Source organism: Pan troglodytes, chromosome 7 (assembly GCF_028858775.2).
Source record: "Pan troglodytes isolate AG18354 chromosome 7, NHGRI_mPanTro3-v2.0_pri, whole genome shotgun sequence".
In the NCBI taxonomy this organism is placed as follows: Eukaryota; Metazoa; Chordata; class Mammalia; order Primates; family Hominidae; genus Pan; species Pan troglodytes.
The window spans coordinates 150,515,222-150,536,642 of record NC_072405.2 but is presented as its reverse complement, the minus strand read 5'-3'; the positions used below and the strand labels follow the sequence as shown (position 1 = coordinate 150,536,642).

At 47.0% G+C, this 21,421-nt stretch overlaps 1 protein-coding gene across 12 annotated transcripts in view; it reads left to right on the top strand.

Annotated features, from left to right (window-relative positions):
* The window catches only part of TRAPPC9 (trafficking protein particle complex subunit 9), a 733,986-nt gene that overhangs the window by 201,887 nt on the left and 510,678 nt on the right, over positions 1-21,421 (top strand). For all 12 annotated transcript variants that reach the window (XM_001142596.8, XM_063816568.1, XM_063816569.1 and 9 more), the window contains one exon: positions 12,495-12,647. In XM_001142596.8, the coding sequence (XP_001142596.4) occupies positions 12,495-12,647 (153 nt within the window). The remainder of the gene's footprint in view (positions 1-12,494; positions 12,648-21,421) is intronic.

The following is a 21,421-nucleotide window of genomic DNA, read 5'->3' as shown; positions in this document are numbered from 1 at the left end:
CTATCCTGAATTGATTGACTGGATCGAAAAAGAAAGACAAAATGCCATTTATGAATCTACTGGGTGCATATTTATATAATGTTAAGTTCCTGGGTCATCAGGAGGATCTTGGTGCTGTAAATGGTTTGGAAGGGAAAGTGATAGCTTCCATTTTGGGGTCAGGTGCTGGCAAAACCCCTAGAGAATGTATCTAGCAGGCGGTTTGAATTTCTGGACTGCAGTTTAGGTGAGAGATCAGGAAAATTTGTAAAATTTAATTGTGTTTCCAGACTAGGTTAGTGCCATGTGCTCCAAGAACAAAAGAATTATCAGCAAACATCTAAAATCTTTATGTTCTATAGATTATTATAGAGGAAGAAGATGGCAACAGCCGTGTGTGTGAGGAGTTTTGAGTGAAATGTCAAATCCATTACTTGTGCCAGGGAGCGTGTGAACGCGGAGAACAAGTCCAGAATTAGTCGCACAGGGTCACCCTCCCTCTTTTGAACCTGCCCAAGCCCTCCTGCTCCCTCAGGCCATGTCTGAATGGCGGTCTCTCCGGGGAGTTTCTCTGGCCCTCCAGACTTGTCTGTCGTGTGCTGTCCTGTACCCAAGACAGACTGACCTGGTCATGACACACTTTGTTGTCTTGTGTCTAGTTTCCTGCCTAATTTCTGTCTCCTCTGTCAGACCATGAGCGCTGGGAGAGCGGTCACTGGCCTGTTTGCCCACTGATGTGTTTTTTTGTGCTCGCTACAGAGCTTGACACACAGGAGACACTCAATAAATATTTATCTGAAGAATGACTACTTACTTTGCCAAAGGACAGTGATGCAGTTCTCCTCACATGCACATCCCAGTGAGAGCTACAGACAGAAAGATCAGCTCACACAGTTGGGTGCAGAGTGCTGGAGCCTGTCCTGGAGGTACGTGCAGGTGTTTGCAGGCATGGCGGGAGGGCTTCCAGCCTAAGAACAAGGGCTGGGATGGTTGCATATCTGAGTAGATACCCTGGACCTGGGTATTAAAAAGCTCTAGAAAATCCAGCCAGGCAGAGAAGGTAGGGGAAGACATTTCCAGTAGTGGGCACACAATGGGGCAGAGTTCTGGACTTAAGAAAGCATTCGGCATATTCAGGGACCCCCCCATGCTAGGAGTCTATTGGAGGTGTCACCAGATGTCAACATCTGACAGGACGTGTGCTTCTTTCCTCCCTCCCCTGTGCGCTCGCATGGCACGGGGTCCTTTTTCCCACTCCTGGGCCCCTGTTTGGGGAGGCTTCTTTACAAACCAAGGTGGGTCTAAAGTAGTGTCGTCAGGATGGCACCTCCGAGTGCCATTGGAGGAGAAGTAGAAGGAAGGTGGACAGGTTGGCTCAGCGCAGAAGAGGCCCAGGCCGGTGCCAGCACTGCTGCGTGGAGAAGAGGCAGCAACTGCGTTCTGAGCTGCCAGAGGACTGAGGCACGGTGAATGGGTGTGAGGGCCAGGGTTCACTTCTTGACTCTGGGACATCCTAGCTTTGTACCCTTAGGAAAGCTGCTTGATCTCTCTGAACTCTAGTTTGCTCATTCATATGATGTGGATAATGCTGGCATATGGAGATTTTGGGAGGAGCTCAGGGTATGCTGTAAGCTAACTACTCTGCACTATGGCTGAGACTCATGCCTCCTCTGGCCTTAGCATATGAACTTCAGACAGTGCCTGGCACAGAGGGAGAGCTCAGACACCTGAACACTTATTGGGACTGTTCCGTAATGGAAGGAGCAGGAAGTAGTAGACATGGAAGGCTACGAGCCCCCATCATTGGTGGTGTTCTTGCCAAACCTGAATAATTATAAGAGCAAACACTTAACTGAGACTCACTGGGCACCGTGCCCTGTCCTAAGTACTCTATATGTTTTAAACCCACTAACCCTCACAGCAGCCCTAGAAAGTAGGTACAGGTATTTCTCCCCGCTTTACTTGTAAAAGAAGGGGAAGCTGAGACCCCAGGAAAGTAACACAGCCAATGGCAAGCTAGGAAGGTGGGGATCTGGGGTTTGAACCCAGGCCTGTAGTTTCAGTTGTGTTTAACCACAGATGCTGCAGCTGCCCACAGACGTGTCAGCACCTACAGAAGAGCACAGTGGAAAGGAACTCCAGCGTCTTGTGGGAGGGTAGATTCTCAGAATACACATAGAATGGCAACCAAGCGGAAGCAGATGGGCCTGCCCGGGGGTCCTGCGTGGAGGAGGTCACATCGAGTAGGCAGAGAACTGGCATGGCTTGAGAGAGCAGGTGGGAAGGAAGAAAGTCAGTTACCTTCCTTACTAATGAGCCAAGATGTCGTCAGAGCCCTTCTGAAGGAGTGGGAAGAAAGCTGCGACCCAATTGATGATGTGATTTTGTGTCAGACTCTCCTTTTCCTCCCGCTTTCTCACCTGTAAGATGGCTTTGAAGTTCTTTTCCTGTTTGGAGACAGATCTTTGTTCTTTCTCTGACTGAGTGACTTACCGTCTAATGGATAAATCATATATGTGAGTATCCACACATTCCCCTGAGCAGCCAAGGGCCAAATGTTGTGTGTTGAAGCGGGTTTCCAGACAGAGAATTCAGTACCCTGTTGTCATCATGAAATACCAAAGCGACCAGCGTTTTGTACCCTTTGCCCCCAAAGCTTGACTGAAGTGTTTAGATTTTTATCCTGTAATTAGAGTGGCTATAATTGGATATGATTCACTTTCTTTGACTTTAGGTGATTCTTGTTGACCCATTCCATCTCCCACTTTGAGTTTTGGATAATACTTTCCTCCAATTCTCCATTTCCCTTTCACTAAATTCCTATAAGAATCTCATCCAACAGCCACAGCTTCTTCCGTTTTGGGGACGGAGTCTCGCTTTGTTGCCCAGGCTGGAGCGTAGTGGCGTGACCTTGACTCACTGCAACCTCCACCTCCCTGGGTCAAGTGACTCTCATGCCTTGGGCTCCTGAATAGCCAGGACTACAGGTGTGCGCCACCATGCCCAGCTAATTTTTGTATTTTTAGTAGAGACAGGGTTTCACCCTGCTGCCCAGGCTGGCCTCGAACGCCTGGCCTCAGGTGATCTGCCCGCCTCGGCCTCCCAAAGTGCTGGGATTACAGGTGTGAGCCACCGCGCCCGGCCTACAGCTTCTCGAAACCATCTGAACGTAAGGATTCATTCCTCAGACTGTCGTTAAAGTTGACTTTCCAGGAACCAGCCTGCTCAACAATTCCATCATCCTTTTCCCAGCCGTCTGTCTTTTCCCAGATCATTCTAAAATACTGTGATAGTATCAGTTTGCAAAGCATCTGAACACCATCTAAGGTGGTGGACTGGGTGATGCTGAAGGGCAGCTAATATTTATCAAACATCTATAATATGCCAAGACTTCCACTGACAGCTGAATGACCTGTTACGTATGCTAACCTCCTTCCATGATTTCACTGGTTGTTGGGAGGATTAAGTGAGGTAACACGTGGAGTGTCTGGCACATTTGAGGTGTTCTGTGAATGACTAAGTAAATAAATGAATGTGATGTGGTTTCTAAACACTTTTCAAGGACGCTGTCCCCTGGATCTGTCTCTCTGTGTTAGTATCCTTCTTTAAGGAAACATGGAGACGTAAACGCCATCTGTCAGACCTGCTCCAGAGGGAGCTTGGCCAGTTCTGCAGGACCGTGCCATGGTGGAGCACACCTCCGGCCAGGAATATGTCTGCTTATTTTGCAGCTCGGTTTGTCCTCGTGTCCTGGAGTTAGCACACCACGTATTTTGCAGCTCGGTTTGTCCTCGTGTCCTGGAGTTAGCACACCACGTATTTTGCAGCTCGGTTTGTCCTCGTGTCCTGGAGTTAGCACACCACGTATTTTGCAGCTCGGTTTGTCCTCGTGTCCTGGAGTTAGCACACCACGTATTTTGCAGCTCGGTTTGTCCTCGTGTCCTGGAGTTAGCACACCACGTATTTTGCAGCTCGGTTTGTCCTCGTGTCCTGGAGTTAGCACACCACGTATTTTGCAGCTCGGTTTGTCCTCGTGTCCTGGAGTTAGCACACCACGTATTTTGCAGCTCGGTTTGTCCTCGTGTCCTGGAGTTAGCACACCACGTATTTTGCAGCTCGGTTTGTCCTCGTGTCCTGGAGTTAGCACACCACGTATTTTGCAGCTCGGTTTGTCCTCGTGTCCTGGAGTTAGTTAGCACACCACGTATTTTGCAGCTCGGTTTGTCCTCGTGTCCTGGAGTTAGCACACCACGTATTTTGCAGCTCGGTTTGCCCTCGTGTCCTGGAGTTAGCACACCACGTATTTTGCAGCTCGGTTTGTCCTCGTGTCCTGGAGTTAGCACACCACGTATTTTGCAGCTCGGTTTGCCCTCGTGTCCTGGAGTTAGCACACCACGTATTTTGCAGCTCGGTTTGTCCTCGTGTCCTGGAGTTAGCACACCACGTATTTTGCAGCTCGGTTTGTCCTCGTGTCCTGGAGTTAGCACACCACGTATTTTGCAGCTCGGTTTGTCCTCGTGTTCTGGAGTTAGCACACCACGTATTTTGCAGCTCGGTTTGTCCTCGTGTCCTGGAGTTAGCACACCACGTATTTTGCAGCTCGGTTTGTCCTCGTGTTCTGGAGTTAGCACACCACGTATCTTGCAGCTCGGTTTGTCCTCGTGTCCTGGAGTTAGCACACCACGTATTTTGCAGCTCGGTTTGTCCTCGTGTCCTGGAGTTAGCACACCACGTATTTTGCAGCTCGGTTTGTCCTCGTGTCCTGGAGTTAGCACACCACGTATTTTGCAGCTCGGTTTGTCCTCGTGTCCTGGAGTTAGCACACCACGTATTTTGCAGCTCGGTTTGTCCTCGTGTCCTGGAGTTAGCACACCACGTATTTTGCAGCTCGGTTTGTCCTCGTGTCCTGGAGTTAGCACACCACGTATTTTGCAGCTCGGTTTGTCCTCGTGTCCTGGAGTTAGCACACCACGTATTTTGCAGCTCGGTTTGTCCTCGTGTCCTGGAGTTAGCACACCACGTATTTTGCAGCTCGGTTTGTCCTCGTGTCCTGGAGTTAGTTAGCACACCACGTATTTTGCAGCTCGGTTTGTCCTCGTGTCCTGGAGTTAGCACACCACGTATTTTGCAGCTCGGTTTGCCCTCGTGTCCTGGAGTTAGCACACCACGTATTTTGCAGCTCGGTTTGTCCTCGTGTCCTGGAGTTAGCACACCACGTATTTTGCAGCTCGGTTTGCCCTCGTGTCCTGGAGTTAGCACACCACGTATTTTGCAGCTCGGTTTGTCCTCGTGTCCTGGAGTTAGCACACCACGTATTTTGCAGCTCGGTTTGTCCTCGTGTCCTGGAGTTAGCACACCACGTATTTTGCAGCTCGGTTTGTCCTCGTGTTCTGGAGTTAGCACACCACGTATTTTGCAGCTCGGTTTGTCCTCGTGTCCTGGAGTTAGCACACCACGTATTTTGCAGCTCGGTTTGTCCTCGTGTTCTGGAGTTAGCACACCACGTATCTTGCAGCTCGGTTTGTCCTCGTGTCCTGGAGTTAGCACACCACGTATTTTGCAGCTCGGTTTGTCCTCGTGTCCTGGAGTTAGCACACCACGTATTTTGCAGCTCGGTTTGTCCTCGTGTCCTGGAGTTAGCACACCACGTATTTTGCAGCTCGGTTTGTCCTCGTGTCCTGGAGTTAGCACACCACGTATTTTGCAGCTCGGTTTGTCCTCGTGTCCTGGAGTTAGCACACCACGTATTTTGCAGCTCGGTTTGTCCTCGTGTCCTGGAGTTAGCACACCACGTATTTTGCAGCTCGGTTTGTCCTCGTGTCCTGGAGTTAGCACACCACGTATTTTGCAGCTCGGTTTGTCCTCGTGTCCTGGAGTTAGCACACCACGTATTTTGCAGCTCGGTTTGCCCTCGTGTCCTGGAGTTAGCACACCACGTATTTTGCAGCTCGGTTTGTCCTCGTGTCCTGGAGTTAGCACACCACGTATTTTGCAGCTCGGTTTGTCCTCGTGTCCTGGAGTTAGCACACCACGTATTTTGCAGCTCGGTTTGTCCTCGTGTTCTGGAGTTAGCACACCACGTATTTTGCAGCTCGGTTTGTCCTCGTGTCCTGGAGTTAGCACACCACGTATTTTGCAGCTCGGTTTGTCCTCGTGTTCTGGAGTTAGCACACCACGTATCTTGCAGCTCGGTTTGTCCTCGTGTCCTGGAGTTAGCACACCACGTATTTTGCAGCTCGGTTTGTCCTCGTGTCCTGGAGTTAGCACACCACGTATTTTGCAGCTCGGTTTGTCCTCGTGTCCTGGAGTTAGCACACCACGTATTTTGCAGCTCGGTTTGTCCTCGTGTCCTGGAGTTAGCACACCACGTATTTTGCAGCTCGGTTTGTCCTCGTGTCCTGGAGTTAGCACACCACGTATTTTGCAGCTCGGTTTGTCCTCGTGTCCTGGAGTTAGCACACCACGTATTTTGCAGCTCGGTTTGTCCTCGTGTCCTGGAGTTAGCACACCACGTATTTTGCAGCTCGGTTTGTCCTCGTGTCCTGGAGTTAGCACACCACGTATTTTGCAGCTCGGTTTGTCCTCGTGTCCTGGAGTTAGTTAGCACACCACGTATTTTGCAGCTCGGTTTGTCCTCGTGTCCTGGAGTTAGTTAGCACACCACGTATTTTGCAGCTCGGTTTGCCCTCGTGTCCTGGAGTTAGCACACCACGTATTTTGCAGCTCGGTTTGTCCTCGTGTCCTGGAGTTAGCACACCACGTATTTTGCAGCTCGGTTTGCCCTCGTGTCCTGGAGTTAGCACACCACGTATTTTGCAGCTCGGTTTGTCCTCGTGTCCTGGAGTTAGCACACCACGTATTTTGCAGCTCGGTTTGTCCTCGTGTCCTGGAGTTAGCACACCACGTATTTTGCAGCTCGGTTTGTCCTCGTGTTCTGGAGTTAGCACACCACGTATTTTGCAGCTCGGTTTGTCCTCGTGTCCTGGAGTTAGCACACCACGTATTTTGCAGCTCGGTTTGTCCTCGTGTTCTGGAGTTAGCACACCACGTATCTTGCAGCTCGGTTTGTCCTCGTGTCCTGGAGTTAGCACACCACGTATTTTGCAGCTCGGTTTGTCCTCGTGTCCTGGAGTTAGCACACCACGTATTTTGCAGCTCGGTTTGTCCTCGTGTCCTGGAGTTAGCACACCACGTATTTTGCAGCTCGGTTTGTCCTCGTGTCCTGGAGTTAGCACACCACGTATTTTGCAGCTCGGTTTGTCCTCGTGTCCTGGAGTTAGCACACCACGTATTTTGCAGCTCGGTTTGTCCTCGTGTCCTGGAGTTAGCACACCACGTATTTTGCAGCTCGGTTTGTCCTCGTGTCCTGGAGTTAGCACACCACGTATTTTGCAGCTCGGTTTGTCCTCGTGTCCTGGAGTTAGCACACCACGTATTTTGCAGCTCGGTTTGTCCTCGTGTCCTGGAGTTAGCACACCACGTATTTTGCAGCTCGGTTTGTCCTCGTGTCCTGGAGTTAGCACACCACGTATTTTGCAGCTCGGTTTGTCCTCGTGTCCTGGAGTTAGCACACCACGTATTTTGCAGCTCGGTTTGTCCTCGTGTCCTGGAGTTAGCACACCACGTATTTTGCAGCTCGGTTTGTCCTCGTGTCCTGGAGTTAGCACACCACGTATTTTGCAGCTCGGTTTGTCCTCGTGTCCTGGAGTTAGCACACCACGTATTTTGCAGCTCGGTTTGTCCTCGTGTCCTGGAGTTAGCACACCACGTATTTTGCAGCTCGGTTTGTCCTCGTGTCCTGGAGTTAGCACACCACGTATTTTGCAGCTCGGTTTGTCCTCGTGTCCTGGAGTTAGCACACCACGTATTTTGCAGCTCGGTTTGTCCTCGTGTTCTGGAGTTAGCACACCACGTATTTTGCAGCTCGGTTTGTCCTCGTGTCCTGGAGTTAGCACACCACGTATTTTGCAGCTCGGTTTGTCCTCGTGTCCTGGAGTTAGCACACCACGTATTTTGCAGCTCGGTTTGTCCTCGTGTCCTGGAGTTAGCACACCACGTATTTTGCAGCTCGGTTTGTCCTCGTGTCCTGGAGTTAGCACACCACGTATTTTGCAGCTCGGTTTGTCCTCGTGTCCTGGAGTTAGTTAGCACACCACGTATTTTGCAGCTCGGTTTGTCCTCGTGTCCTGGAGTTAGTTAGCACACCACGTATTTTGCAGCTCGGTTTGCCCTCGTGTCCTGGAGTTAGCACACCACGTATTTTGCAGCTCGGTTTGTCCTCGTGTCCTGGAGTTAGCACACCACGTATTTTGCAGCTCGGTTTGCCCTCGTGTCCTGGAGTTAGCACACCACGTATTTTGCAGCTCGGTTTGTCCTCGTGTCCTGGAGTTAGCACACCACGTATTTTGCAGCTCGGTTTGTCCTCGTGTCCTGGAGTTAGCACACCACGTATTTTGCAGCTCGGTTTGTCCTCGTGTTCTGGAGTTAGCACACCACGTATTTTGCAGCTCGGTTTGTCCTCGTGTCCTGGAGTTAGCACACCACGTATTTTGCAGCTCGGTTTGTCCTCGTGTTCTGGAGTTAGCACACCACGTATTTTGCAGCTCGGTTTGTCCTCGTGTCCTGGAGTTAGCACACCACGTATTTTGCAGCTCGGTTTGTCCTCGTGTCCTGGAGTTAGCACACCACGTATTTTGCAGCTCGGTTTGTCCTCGTGTCCTGGAGTTAGCACACCACGTATTTTGCAGCTCGGTTTGTCCTCGTGTCCTGGAGTTAGCACACCACGTATTTTGCAGCTCGGTTTGTCCTCGTGTCCTGGAGTTAGCACACCACGTATTTTGCAGCTCGGTTTGTCCTCGTGTCCTGGAGTTAGCACACCACGTATTTTGCAGCTCGGTTTGTCCTCGTGTCCTGGAGTTAGCACACCACGTATTTTGCAGCTCGGTTTGTCCTCGTGTCCTGGAGTTAGCACACCACGTATTTTGCAGCTCGGTTTGTCCTCGTGTCCTGGAGTTAGCACACCACGTATTTTGCAGCTCGGTTTGTCCTCGTGTCCTGGAGTTAGCACACCACGTATTTTGCAGCTCGGTTTGTCCTCGTGTCCTGGAGTTAGCACACCACGTATTTTGCAGCTCGGTTTGTCCTCGTGTCCTGGAGTTAGCACACCACGTATTTTGCAGCTCGGTTTGTCCTCGTGTCCTGGAGTTAGCACACCACGTATTTTGCAGCTCGGTTTGTCCTCGTGTCCTGGAGTTAGCACACCACGTATTTTGCAGCTCGGTTTGTCCTCGTGTCCTGGAGTTAGCACACCACGTATTTTGCAGCTCGGTTTGTCCTCGTGTCCTGGAGTTAGCACACCACGTATTTTGCAGCTCGGTTTGTCCTCGTGTCCTGGAGTTAGCACACCACGTATTTTGCAGCTCGGTTTGTCCTCGTGTCCTGGAGTTAGCACACCACGTATTTTGCAGCTCGGTTTGTCCTCGTGTCCTGGAGTTAGCACACCACGTATTTTGCAGCTCGGTTTGTCCTCGTGTCCTGGAGTTAGCACACCACGTATTTTGCAGCTCGGTTTGTCCTCGTGTCCTGGAGTTAGCACACCACGTATTTTGCAGCTCGGTTTGTCCTCGTGTCCTGGAGTTAGCACACCACGTATTTTGCAGCTCGGTTTGTCCTCGTGTCCTGGAGTTAGCACACCACGTATTTTGCAGCTCGGTTTGTCCTCGTGTCCTGGAGTTAGCACACCACGTATTTTGCAGCTCGGTTTGTCCTCGTGTCCTGGAGTTAGCACACCACGTATTTTGCAGCTCGGTTTGTCCTCGTGTCCTGGAGTTAGCACACCACGTATTTTGCAGCTCGGTTTGTCCTCGTGTCCTGGAGTTAGCACACCACGTATTTTGCAGCTCGGTTTGTCCTCGTGTTCTGGAGTTAGCACACCACGTATTTTGCAGCTCGGTTTGTCCTCGTGTTCTGGAGTTAGCACACCACGTATCTTGCAGCTCGGTTTGTCCTCGTGTTCTGGAGTTAGCACACCACGTATCTTGCAGCTCGGTTTGTCCTCGTGTTCTGGAGTTAGCACACCACGTATTTTGCAGCTCGGTTTGTCCTCGTGTCCTGGAGTTAGCACACCACGTATTTTGCAGCTCGGTTTGTCCTCGTGTTCTGGAGTTAGCACACCACGTATTTTGCAGCTCGGTTTGTCCTCGTGTTCTGGAGTTAGCACACCACGTATCTTGCAGCTCGGTTTGTCCTCGTGTTCTGGAGTTAGCACACCACGTATCTTGCAGCTCGGTTTGTCCTCGTGTTCTGGAGTTAGCACACCACGTATCTTGCAGCTCGGTTTGTCCTCGTGTCCTGGAGTTAGCACACCACGTATTTTGCAGCTCGGTTTGTCCTCGTGTCCTGGAGTTAGCGCACCACGTATTTTGCAGCTCGGTTTGTCCTCGTGTCCTGGAGTTAGCACACCACGTATCTTTTTTCTTCCATGGGGATTTTGGTCAAGCTCTCCGTCTTCCCCTGAGCTCCTGTGAGGTTCACTTCTGGGTCCTCCGACCAGGACTTTACATTTGAACTTCACCATGAAATGTCTTCATGCAGGAAGTGAATGTGACTTTGGAATCATTTGGATCTAGGATTCTAGACCGATTCCATAGTTTGTGACCATGGATAAGTTACTTCATCTCTCTAAAACCGTCTCCTTATTCAGACCGAAGACGTTCAGCATAAAAAACTGGTTCCCAGAAAGGGGATAGTGGGAAAACAGCAAGTCGCTCCTGCCTCCTAGGCTGGAGGGGCACCAGGAGGAGGACCTTTGCAGAGCCTGGAAGCTGGGCCCTTCCTGGGAGGAGGAGGGCCCCGTGCTCATGGCTTCCTGTCCCCTGTGTTGGTCAGGAGGGTTTCTTGTTCTACCATGTGGGGACAGCCAGACACCTAGCATGCGACACAGGGCATGTGCACCTGACAGCAGTTCATTGGTCACAGACACTCACAGCTGGGGAAGGAGGATGCCATGCCACGTAGGGCCATGTGGAGCTGCACTCAGGAACAGAGAGAGCAGCTGCCCAGGGGCTGGGGGAGGCGGGCTTTGGGGTATGGAGAGGGAGGGCTGCCCCCGGCTCCCCAGGGAGGATGTGACTGGCTTATTTCAGTCCCTTCCAGGCTGGCAGGGAACTGACACCCACTGCCCAGGATACACAGGGCTGCACCTGCTTTCCACGCCTGGAAACCTGCCTGGCTGAGGGACCCTGTATCTGCAGGAGCAGAGTCAGGAGGGGACTTGTGGTGAGGCCGTTTGGGGCCCTCCCAGTTTTGCCGGATGTCAAGGCAGCATGTCATACTGTGCCTGGGTTTTAGGAACTGGAGCCTTGGAGAGACGCAGCTACTTCAGTGGGCACCAGCAGTGGCCTCCCCATGTCCCCTTCCTGTCCCCCTTCCTCCTGTGTTGCCTGAGGTTCTTACAGTGCTGTGGTCTTCTTGGTGCTTTTACAGATAGTACTTTATTGAATCTGTAAAATAACCCTGTGGTGCAGTAATTGTTATCCCCATTTTACACACGAAGAAACCTTGACTCCAAGGGATCATTATTCTCCATGGCACTCGAGTTAGTCAGTGTCAAAAAGGCACCAAAGTCAAGGCCATGTGACTCTAACATTCAAGACTTTTTATTAAAGACCATGGTGTATTTGCCAGAAAGCAAGGGAAACACCTGTCCCCGGAGGCCCTTCCCAAGGTGCCGTCCTTAATTCTTTGATTTGATTTTTTTTTTTTTTTTGAGATGGAGTCTTGCTCTGTTGCCCAGGCTGGAGTGCAGTGGCATGATCTTGGCTCATTGCAACCTCTGCCTGCCGGGTTCAAGCGATTCTCCTGCCTCAGCCTCCCGAGTAGCTGGGATTACAGAGGCGCGCTGCCACACTGGCTAAATTTTGTACTTTTTTGTAGAGATGGGGTTTCACCATGTTGTCCAGGCTGGACTGGAACTCCTGACCTCAAGTGATTCACCCTGCCTCAGCCTTTCAAAGTGCTGGGATTATAAGTGTGAGCCACAGCGTCCCGCTTGGGTTTTGATTTTTTATTCTCTTTTTGTGAAGAGGTGTCTCATATTAAATATACACTTTCCCTACTACACTTGGATCTGTTTCTCTTTAAGGTGATATAATACAGAAAATATTCATTGTGGAGAAATTTAGTTTAACTCTGATTTAGTTTATAAGAGCAAAACAGCATTTATTTGGTCAATGAGAAGGAGTTGCTCACTAAGGCGTCAAGATGGCTTGGCTTGAGCTCGGTGCCTCTAGAGATGAGCCGTTCTTCCTCCTCCCTGTGCCTCCTTCATAAACAGGGGTGATTGCCTTGCAACACTTCTTGGTTCTGGAATGTTCTTGTCACTTTGATCTTACACATTTTAAAAGCTCTTCTTTTTCCTTGGCTTTTGAGAATGCCTCAGAATTTTCTAGGGGATTGGTAAGTCCCATACTGCCTCAGTTACAGCATCCTCATCACTGTCATTGTTATTATTATAGAAAAATTGTACGGCGACTTCTTGAGCTGGAAGCTGGAGGAAACCCTTGCCCAGTTCCCTTTGCAGCCTGGGAAGGTGGCCACGTTCACAATCAACATCAAAGTGAAGCTGGATTTCTCCTGCCAGGAGAATCTCCTGCAGGATCTCAGTGATGGTAAGCGCTTTCCTAATTTTAATTAGCACGTCAGGGTCCTAGATACTGTGTAGCAACCCCCATCCCTTGATGCCTGCTGTTTGCTGTTTGTAACTCACTTGTCATTCATTAACTCAAGCTGCCTGAGACATCTCCTGGGCACTTTGTTAACAGAGTGTGTTACTGTATGTGTCTGAAAGTAATAAAAGTACTTTTTATCTAAATGATTTAATTCTCACTCTTTATTATTTTGTACTCATTTACCAGCAGGTCATTCTAAATTAGTGGAATGTAGGAATTACTGCGTTTTTTCAAGTATAACTGCTGTGATTCTTTAGACATCTAATTAGCCGTGATGATAAAGTTTTCCTTCAAAGTCTGATGATATCTATAAGGAGGTGGAGTGTGGAAGAAATGGAAATTTATATTTGTTGTAACATTAGGACTGATTAGAGATAAGATTTCATAGATTGGCTGGGTGTGATGGCTCACACCTATAATCTCAGCACTTTGGGAGGCCAGGGCGGGCGGATCACCTGAGGCCAGGAGTTTCAGACCAGCCTGGACAACATGGTGAAATCCTGTCTCTGTTAAAAATACAAAAATTCGTCGGGCATGGTGGCGCATGCCTGTAATCCCAGCTACTCAGGAGGCTGAGGGCAGGAGAATCGCTTGAACCTGGGAGGCGGAGGTTGCAGTGAGTCGAGATCACGCCACTGCACTCCAGCCTGGGCAACACAGTGAGACTCCATCTCAAAAAAAAAAAAAAAAAGATTTCATAAATTAATTATGCCAAATTATGAAGCATTCATTTGGAGGCAGTGTGGAGTCTTTCAGTCAACTCAGGCTCCCCTAACAAAATACCACAGACAGAACAGCTTAAACAACCAAGATTTATTTCCTCATAGCTCTGGAGACTGGGAGTCTGAGATCAGACTGTCAGCCGTGGTGATTTTCTGGTGAGGGAGGGCCCTCTTCCTGGCTTGCAGATGGCCACCTTTGTGCTGCGTCCCCACGTGGAGGAGAGAGGGAGCTCTGGTGTCCACCCCTTCTTACAAGGGCACTCATCTCATAGAGGGGGCTCCATCTCCATTGCCTCATCTAACCCTAATTACCTCCCAAAGGCCCCACCTCCTAAAGCTGTCCCACTGGGGGACAGGCCTTCAGTAGATGCAGCTGGGGAAGGGGGACGCAGCTCAGTCCCTAACAGACACCCTCCATGGAGTTTGCTGTCTGCACCCTCTGCAGTTCAAATAGTCAGCATGAGCTTCTTGTATAGTGCTGGTATTTGGTAAAATATTCTTTTTATATTATTAACAAATGTAGAAAAACAGATTTAGGGTTGGATACATTAGAAAATGAAAAAAGTCGAGAGGATTTAAAATTATACCAAGACTTAAAAATGTCTGATGACACGGATTTTTTTGGTTGGTTTGTAAACGGCTTTATCCCGCTGAACTGCGTTTTTTCTTTTTAATCAGTAGACAAAGGGTTACATAGGTTCTGACTTCTTTTTCCCAAGAAGGGGGTTTGGCAGAAGAAATGGTGCCCAGCACCTGCCCCTGGAACACTTGGGACTGGATATTACCCCAGGGCTATGTCTTGGCACGTGGACTCCAGGCTAGCAGTGAGGGAATGGTGACCGTGGTTTCTCCCATGGCCTGCCAGGGTCGTCTTATTCCTGAGGAACAGTGTGGAAGGCTTCCAAGTGGAAGGCTTGGCTTTTTGTGCTTGGTTGTTTGAATTTGCATGTTCAGTGCAGACCTATTTTGTCCTGTTATGACTGTCCTTCTGCCTTTTGTTATAGAGGGGACTAGGGCAGTCTCTCTGCCCTTCTAAGGTCAGAGAGAAAAATTGAGCAAAATTGCAATTTGGGACTTGTAGTCTGGGAATACCTTCTTCTATCTTTTAAAACAAAACCAAATCAGACCTCGAATTATGGTCACCAGGTGGTTTGTAAATGTGAGGCTGGCCTGATTGCTGGTCATGGCACGTAGTGGTTACTCATGAGATGCCCCCTTTATTAATAACAGTTAATAGAAGCTCTGGCTGCTTGTTTACATAGTATGTGGCAGAAAGAGACAGCGAATCTCTAAGGTAAGTTTTACCTTAGAAAAACCAGGAAACCAGGTCAAGTTTTATGGAGGAAAAGGTAGGCACGAAGAACCACCCAGAGCTTGGTCCATGGAGGCTGCCTTGTTACGTGCAGTTCAGTGTGAGGAAGCACGAGACCATCACGGCGCCCTTATGTGACGTGGCTGTGAACTCAGTGGCAGAGGCTCATTTGTGGCCTCTGGGAACTGGGAGACGACCCCCTGTAGCTCACAGTCTAACAGTCTCAGAGACATCTAACGGGGGACCACGTGTGGATCCAATTTGATTCTCAGGCATGGACTCGCATTAATTATGGTTACTGAAGTTAAATGACGCTTAAAAAATTCACAGCCACCTGGATAGCTGTTGCACAAACCGGGATCCTGGATTCAGTGTGGGCCATAGATAGCTGGAAGATAATGTTTATTGAGCATTGTCACATGTTGTGTATAAAGACTGGGCTAGCCACTTTTTTTCTGGCATTATTTCTATTTAATCTTTGTAAAAACTCTATAAAGTAAATGTTGTAATTCCCATTTTATAAACGCAAGTGGGAAGAATGTTCTAGATTAAAGGAGATTGAAGAGCTATAACAATCAAATGCCGTGCATGATCCTTAATTGTATCCTGGATTTAAAAAAGAAGACTTTGTTTTGGGACAATTGAAGAAATTGAATACTATAAGATAATATTATTGTATCAATGACAAATATATCGAGTATGATAATGAAATTGAAATTGTAGCAGAAAATTCTTGTTCTTAGGAAATAAATGCAGAAGCATTTAAGAGTGAAAGATCAGGCCAGGCACGGTGGCTCACGCCTGTAATCCAGCACTTTGGGAGGCCGAGGTGGGCGGATCATGAGGTCAGGAGATTGAGACCATCCTGGCTAACATGGTGAAACCCCGTCTCTACTAAAAATACAAAAACAAAAATTAGCCGGGCGTGGTGGCGGGCGCCTGTAGTCCCAGCTACTCAGGAGGCTGAGGTGGGAGAATGGCGTGAACCCAGGAGGCGGAGCTTGCAGTGAGCCGAGATCGCGCCACTGCACTCCAGCCTGGGTGACAGAGCGAGACTCCATCTCAAAAAAAAAAAAAAAAAAAAGAGTGAAAGATGATTTGCCTGCACTTACTTTAATAGGGTGAAGGAAAAAAAATACAGTGTGAATGTGAATCTAGAGAGAAATAAAGTAAAAATGTCAAATTATTAAAAAGAAGTGTCTTTAACTATTTACAATACCAAATATGTGGAATCGACCTAAGTGGCCATCAATAGTGAATTGGATAAAGAAAATGTGGTACATATACACCCTGGAAGACTATGCAGCCATACAACAGAATGAAATCATGGCCTTTGCAGCAACATGGATGCATCTGGAAGCCATTATCCTAAACCAATGAATGCAGGAATAGAAAGGCAAATACAGCATATTCTCACATATAAGTGGGAGGTATGCATTGAGTCCTCACAGACATAAAGGTGGCAACAACAGACACGGGGGCTACTCGAGAAGGCAGGGAGTGAGGGGGGCAGGGAGGGAAAAACCAGTTGTTGGGTACCACGCTCACTGTCCGGATGACAGAATCATTCATTTCCCAAACCTCAGCATCACACAGTATACTCATGTAACAAACCTGAACATGTACCCCCAAATCTAAAATAAAAGTTGAAATTATAAAAAAAAGTTGGCTTTAGATAAAGAGATATAGATCTTCATTTCTTGTAACTTTTCTGTAGGTTCGATATTTTTCAAAATAGTAACAAGAAAAAGATTTTGTAGAGCACTGTTTTGATGTATTATTTTGATTTCTAAGTGAATTTTAGAAATTGTTTCTAAATGAAACATCAGAAAGCAAATTATTTACCTTATCTTCAAATTCTTGGCAGATATCTATCTTCTTCATATAACTAGCCTAGGGTAAGAGAAGTCAACTTTTCACCCACAAAATAGTATATTCTTTTCCTATGATCCTTATAATACTTGAAATCTCTGATTTCTTGGAATTTTATGTTTAAAATTAGAAGTCCTGGAAGATGGTGGCAAACTGTCTTAGGTTTTGAATATATGAACTATTCAGTCAAACAGACTGAACAACTAGAATAGAAAAACCAAATACCCACAGGCAAAAATATATAGCAAAACCAGTTACCAGAGTATCCCCACGGACCCCAAAATATAAGTAGATGTGGACGAACCACTAATAACAACACGGTTTCACCGTCTGCACAAGAGGAAGCCGGAAACACACACACCCAGGAATCCCCACACAGCCAGCAGGTACTCATTGGGCAGCTCAGTGGGCCAAGTTGAGAACAGCAGCTGAAATGTGGAGGAGTTTGTATGTTCCAGTAGCAGATGAGTGCAAATAATTCCTCTAGAACAAAGCCTCACCTGTGGAGAAGCTGCTAGGAACAGAGGTGAGATAGCAGAAGCAAGGAAAGAGAAGATCTGGCTGAAACTAGGGGAGGAGAACAGAGTTAAGTGGTCTAGAAAGTAATTTCTTATATTCTTGAGTACCACCCCAAAACACAGAATACAGTGTGTAGATTTACTAGAGTTAGAAGAGCTATCCTGAATCATTTCTCCTAAACATTCGTGAAAACTAGTTTCATGTAAAGATGGTCAACAGAAAAGGATCATGGCCAAACTCTATGCCGAGTGATTCTAGTGAAAACATAAGCAGCGAGATAACATAGAAGAACATGCTCAAGAGCTGATAAAAATTACAAAAACCCATAATGAGCTAAAAGACATGAAGAAGAAGTACAAAAGAATAACATAAATCTGAATGAGAAAAACTCAGAAATGAGATGGATATAACTCAGGAAAGAATTTGAAATAGAAGAAATTTTTTTTTCCAGCATTGTAGTTTCTAGTGAGTTATATATACCTGCCAGATACATTAAGGGAAGCAGAAGATGAAAAGAGAGAAGAAAAAAGAATCGAGAGAAAGATGATTAAAGAGAAAGTGACACACTTAGAAGCTAGGCAAAGAAGATCTAACGTACATGCATGCATGCATACATATATACATACATATATCTGCTATGAGACACCAGAGAAGGAAATGGAAACAATGGAACCACAACGTGTTAAAAACTATAATTCACAGAAAACTTTCTGGAATTAAAAAAAAAAAAGCCCTTGAAACTATTGCATGAATGGGCACACTGTATACATGAGAATCTTGACTTAGAATGACCGAGACATATTCTAGTTACATTACTGGACTTAAAGTCTTTTGGGCTTTTAGACCCAGATAGCAAGTGATTTATGAAATAAAGAAAATCAGATTATCATTGGACTTTTTGACAGCAGCAGTATTCCAGAAGCCAATAGAATAGCATGTATCTAGACTATGTCTAGCTACTCATGTAATGAAAATTTAAGCCAGAGATTTGTAGGCGCAGCCACACTAACTTTTAGGTATACAGGGCTTAGACAAATTGTTGTCAACATGCAAGACTGGAAGAATTAAATTCTCATGATTTCTTGAGGATTCTATTAGGGAAGCACAGCCAAAATAACTAGAGAGACGTTGTCATAAGGACTTGTGGTGAACATTAAACATATCGTTGCTTGTATAGCTAAGACCAAATGAGCATTCAAAGGGAGAAGATAGTATGTCATGGTAATCTGCTCTTACAGTATCCATCACAATAATTTAAAACATGGGGGGAGCATGGGAAGTCATATGCAAAAGTAATTTTTTTTTTTTGAGACAAAGTCTGGCTCTATCGCCCAGGCTAGAGCGCAGTGGCACGATCTCAGCTCACTGCCACCTCCTCTTCCCGGGTTCAAGTGATTCTCCTGCCTCAGCCTCCCAAGTAGCTGGGACTACATGTGTACGCCACCACACCTGGGTAATTTTTGTATTTTTAGGAGAGACGGGGTTTCACCACGTTGGCCAGGCTGGTCTCAAACTCCTGACCTCAGGTGATCCACCCGCCTCGGCCTCCCAAAGTGCTGGGATTACAAGTGTGAGCCACCATGCCCGGCCCCAAAAGTAATTTTTAAACTGTTCTCTGTAATTGTTTTGGTAGAGATAGTGTTAGTACTCATATTCTGAAACTAGGTATCAGTGTAGGGTAAAGTAAATGATTAATTCTGTGATAATCTCATTCTATCATCTGAATGTAGTTTTGAACTAGGATTCTCATATGGAAGACAGGAAGTAACTGATGTCAGATATGAAGCTAAGTAAAAACCTTGTAGTTTAGAATTTGAATAAAAAATAGCAAGAAATCATGAACTATTTGAAAAGCTATCAATCTCCTAGCCTTGTACAGTGTCCGAGTCTAGAAACGGACCAGTCCAGCAGCAGTGAGCATTCCTAATGCCCACCTCCTGGTCTTGAAACACACTTTCTCACTCAGAGAAAAATAACCAGTTCTAGATGTGGAGCAGGAAACAGAGCAGGAAGGTGATCTTGGACCATCTTGTCAAACTTGCAGCAAAGGAGCGATTAGAGAGCATTGAGGTTGTGTTGAAGGGCTCCGCCTGAAGAAGTGACCACTGGCAATTTGAGCATCAGTAAAGATGCGAACTGTGTTTCAGTCCATGAGTTCTCAATGCTACTTGAGAGAATTGTTCACCCTTGGAAAATGATGGGGAAGCGATTTATCATTTTGAAAATGGTAAGCAATGAGTATTTATTCTGCCTTTTCATGTAGACTGCGCGATTGGACGATCTAATAACAGTTGATGAGGGGAGTCTCTCTTTATAGAAGTATTTGGGCTAACAATGGAGATAAGTAGGATAGAGTTCGAATATCATCATTTTGCCATCCCTAATAGATTAATGAGTCAAGACAGTAAGCATCCACATAACAAAATAAGAGACAACCACACATTATGTTCCTCCTGCTGGGAGAACACAGCACCTTCTGTGAATTAGCAGTGTCCCAGAATCACACCTGAGGCTGATCAGCACTGTGGCTCTAACTGCTAATTTACAGGACTTCAGAAGGCAGAAAAACTTGTTAAACTACACCACGGGGACACAGTTGGCAGTCCAGACTCCAGGAAACCCTGCAGTCCATGAATTGGTTCTCTCAACAAGTAAATTATCAGGGGGAAAAAGGGATGAAGTTCTGGAGATAGATGATGGTGATGATTGTACAACAGTGTGAATGTGCTTAATGCTGCTGACCCCGTACATTTAAAAATGGTTAAAGTGGCAAACTTTAAATTATGTGTATTTTACAGACACACACACACACACACACACACACACACCACAAAACAAAGAGATGAAAAGGCTATCTGTAGTTTAAGAGAGAGTTAAATGACACATTTAAAAATAGGCACAGCTAAACTGTAGTTTCATTGCTGCATGCTTACGTGGTAAAATGGCAAAGAGAAGCAAGGCAGTGACTAGCACAAAGTCTGGGTGGTGGGCCCTGTGGGCGAGGGAGGACGCCAGCATTGGGATGGGCAAACCGAGGGCTTCTCGGGGGCTGGTAAAATTCTGCTTCTGGACCTGTGTGGTGTTTTCTAGGGTGTTTGCTTCATAATAATTCATTAAGTGATACCTTTATTTTTGGTGGTTTTGTCAATCAGTGTTGTATTTCACAATAAAGTGTTTTTTAAAAGAAGAGGCCAGGCGTGGTGGCTCATGCCTGTAATCCCAGCACTTTGGGAGGCTGAGGCAGGTGAATCATGGGGTCAGGAGATCGAGACCATCCTGGCCAACATGGTGAAACCCCGTCTCTACTAAAAATAGAAAAATTAGCTTGGTGTGGTGGCATGCACCTTAATCCCAGGTACTCGGGAGGCTGAGGCAGGATAATCGCTTGAACCCGGAAAGCAGAGAGTGCAGTGAGCCGATATCGCACCACTGCTCTCCAGCCTGGTGTCAGAGCAAAACTCTTGTCTCCAAAAAAAAAAAAAAAAAAAAAAAAGGAATTGGAAACACCTTAGTAATAATACTTTTGCGTAACAGACAGCTTTGTCATCTGATGAGATTGAAAAATTATTTTATCCAAGAAGGTTTTCATGAAGGAATTATCCAGAAGATCGAGCCAGGCTGCTGCACGTGCCCTCTTTGTCTGAGGGACATGTTTGAGCACAGGGAGCTGTCGGGAAGATTGATAAATTAGTGTTTTGATTTTATTGGAATTGATGCGTCACATGAAAACTGCCTTTGGGTTGCCGTTTCTTGACGGTGGGATGAAAGCATCACCTGCTTTGGTTTCCTTTTCAATTAATTAATTATTTAATTTGGTTTTCTTTCTCTGTGTACTTTTTGGCTTTTGGTTTTGTAAGAGAAATGTCAACTTTCCCTGCTGACAGTTTCTGTTAGACATGATAATTAACTGTGGCATTTTAGTTTCAGTATGGGAAATAGTGATCCCTAGTATCACAGAATGAGACGAGACGGTAGATGTCAGCTCATCAATTTGGTTGACAGAACAGGAACCTGAGTCCCAGGAAGGTGGAATGATTTGTCCAAGGCCTCACACAGCAGCACCAGGGGCCCTGCCTGCTGCGGAGCTTGTCCTGCTGTTACCCACTCCTTCCTTCCCTTTGGGCAGCGGTCCCCAACCTTTTTGGCACCAAGGACCAGTTTTGTGGAAGACAGTTTTTCTGCGGACCATGGTGGCAAGGGGATGGTTTTGGGTTGAAACTCTTCCACCTCAGATCATCAGGCATTAGATTCTCATAAGGAGCGTGCAACCTAGATCCTTGGTGTGCACA